General features: G+C 28.6%; 1 protein-coding gene across 1 annotated transcript; it reads left to right on the top strand.

Moving 5' to 3' along the window:
• Positions 1-49: 49 nt before the first annotated feature.
• On the top strand, positions 50-1,672 carry LOC132758177 (uncharacterized; the record flags this gene model as incomplete). Its single annotated transcript, XM_060749725.1, has 3 exons — positions 50-253; positions 528-631; positions 827-1,672. Coding segments are annotated over 3 exons (464 nt in total), but the record flags the coding sequence as incomplete, so codon positions are not given.
• Between the last annotated feature and the right edge of the window lie 908 nt (positions 1,673-2,580).

The following is a 2,580-nucleotide window of genomic DNA, read 5'->3' as shown; positions in this document are numbered from 1 at the left end:
TCAGGTGAGTAAATAATATTTTTTTCCATATGAACATATTTTATTGCAGCTAAATGTCAGTTTGAAAATGGTGCGAAAGTGAATGCTGAAAAAGCCGGCCTTCCTCAACATAAAATAAATGAAAACGACGAAAAAATGAAGTTTTTGTCCGACCAAAGTACAGAATGTGTCGATATTGATTTAAACTTTGGAACACATGGCGATGAAAGAATAGACAAAGCTAGAGGATCTAGTACATTTGGCCTTAAACCAAGTATATACTTGTCGCTTGTCATTTTTATATATCTTATATTGAGATTATATGAATTACTCTTAACTATACGTTTATGACCACCATAATAAAATTATAACCATATATTTCATTGAAACATACGTGGACATGAATTATGTTGAGAAAATCTAATTTACTTTCCAGATTGTAATATAAAAAACATTCCATTTTAGCACATTATCTCGAGTTTGCACTCAAACAATTCAAAAGGGCATTAATATATCAAATTATTCTCAATCCGAGTATTTATTTTCAGAATCTCAAGGCCGTATTTGCAAAGACCCGAAAGTACAATTAAACGAAAACAAGCCAATGGTTAGTTCAATGCAAGATGAGAGCCACAGAGAACATAATTTACCGGTAAATAATTCATTTATTAACAATGAAACTTTTTATTCTTTTTGATTAAAATGTTTAAACTTTTATGAAGAATACAGTAGAATTCAAACATTGCTACTTGATTGTCATTTTAAAGAGAACATCTCATATTAACTAAGATACATGTATTTACCTTGTAATAAAATATACAAAACAACTTTTGTTGTTTATTTTCAGGATCCAAATTACTTCACAACTGCTCAAAACGAGGAATTCGAGAAAAATGGAGAACAACCCGGCAAAGGAGTAATTAAATCAGTTTATGACATATTGTCAAATTCATTTCTTCGAACCATAGGTGATATTACGGTTGAAAAGCCAAACACTTTTTAGTAACGAGAAGCCTAAGTACACAGCGACGGTTTATGAATAAATATTACTTAACCATGAAAAGACCTGCTGTCTTATATTACGTAATTAATTGATTATCTTCCCAATTTAAAATTTAAAATATAAACACACACTATCAAAACAAAACAAGAGTCTTGTGTGGTAACTATTGTTTATTTTTCATAAAATATTACAAGACGATGTAAAGCTCTATGACTTTTTGTATTAAATATGAAACAATTAATATGAAAATACTTAAAACAAGTTTAAAGACACTTCTACTCATTAACAATTAGAATAATGTTAAATTTTATGTAGAATTTGAATCAGCGATTTAACAAATATTTGTGCTGAGTTTACTAAGAGTTTGTTCATATTGATCTACCATTATATGATATGAGCTAATATCAAATTTCGCCTGAATTAGGGTTCTGATTTTATTCAAATATGAATATCTTATTTAGCTGCAATGTTTTATCTCATCTAGTAAGCATATGAATTTGAAAGCTAGTTTTACAAAGTGCAACATAAACTTGTCCATTTTATATCGTTTATGATTGTCAGAAGGTCAATATTGACCATTGTTTGTCTTTGCAGTAACGATAACGTTTTTTACATTTTTAATAAAATAATAATATCTAAACAACAAAGCAAAACAAACAACACAACTTTATATAAATTTCAGGTTAAGTCTGAAATGGGATTTTTTTATAGATGTATTTTTTCTCTACAAAATACTTTTTTTCGTCTTCAAATGTAAACAAAACAGGAAATTGAGTAAAACAATGTCAGTATGTTTCACACGCACATAAGAATATCATTTTTTCTTGTTCTATTTTTATGAACAGAGTAAGTTTTATCAATCTGAATGCAAAAATAAACTTTTACTATGTTGCTAAATGGCAGAACTAGAAATCAATCTCTGTTACATCAAGGACATGCTTGTTACTGCAAGGACTAATGAATGTTACTGAAAGGACTTATAACTATAAATTCACGTTTATTTTGTATCATTGAACTAACAATTAAATGTTAACAACATACAGAAATGAAAATAAGCTTTGAATTTTTCTTAAATAGATCTTGAATTTGAATAGCAAAAGTAAGGGAAGCTCTCTTTTAAAGTTACAGGACGGACATATTTGTTACTGAAATGACAAAAAATTTTAAAATGGGGAAAAGTTACAAGTCTTTAAGGTAACCAAGCAATGTTGTGAGTTCGCATAATTCAGTCTAAACTCGTCCCAGTCAATTTTATAAACAAGTTCATAGAGAATACCATCAGAAGTTTTGAAGATTGATATTACATGCTATATTTTTAATCAGGAGTTTTCGAAGTTAAATTATTAAAATTAAATGCAAAGTTCTTGACATTTTAGAATGCATAATTTTAATCCTCCTGAATGACTGTAAATAAATTTCCAGAGATTATTTCTTGTGACAAAGCCATCATTTAGCTTACAAATTGTCAGTGGCCCTTCTGTGCCTGAAATAACCTGGTGTCTTTTTCAATCATTGAAGCTTGAAATTTGCCAACTGAACTTAGAGTTTTGGTGCAACATTTTAAGCAAACAAAACAAAATAGAAACTTACTGTGTTCA

The sequence above is a fragment of the Ruditapes philippinarum genome, unplaced genomic scaffold (assembly GCF_026571515.1).
Source record: "Ruditapes philippinarum isolate M1 unplaced genomic scaffold, ASM2657151v2 ctg22253_1_1_1_1, whole genome shotgun sequence".
Taxonomy (NCBI): Eukaryota; Metazoa; Mollusca; class Bivalvia; order Venerida; family Veneridae; genus Ruditapes; species Ruditapes philippinarum.
This window is presented reverse-complemented; position numbering and strand designations above follow the sequence as displayed.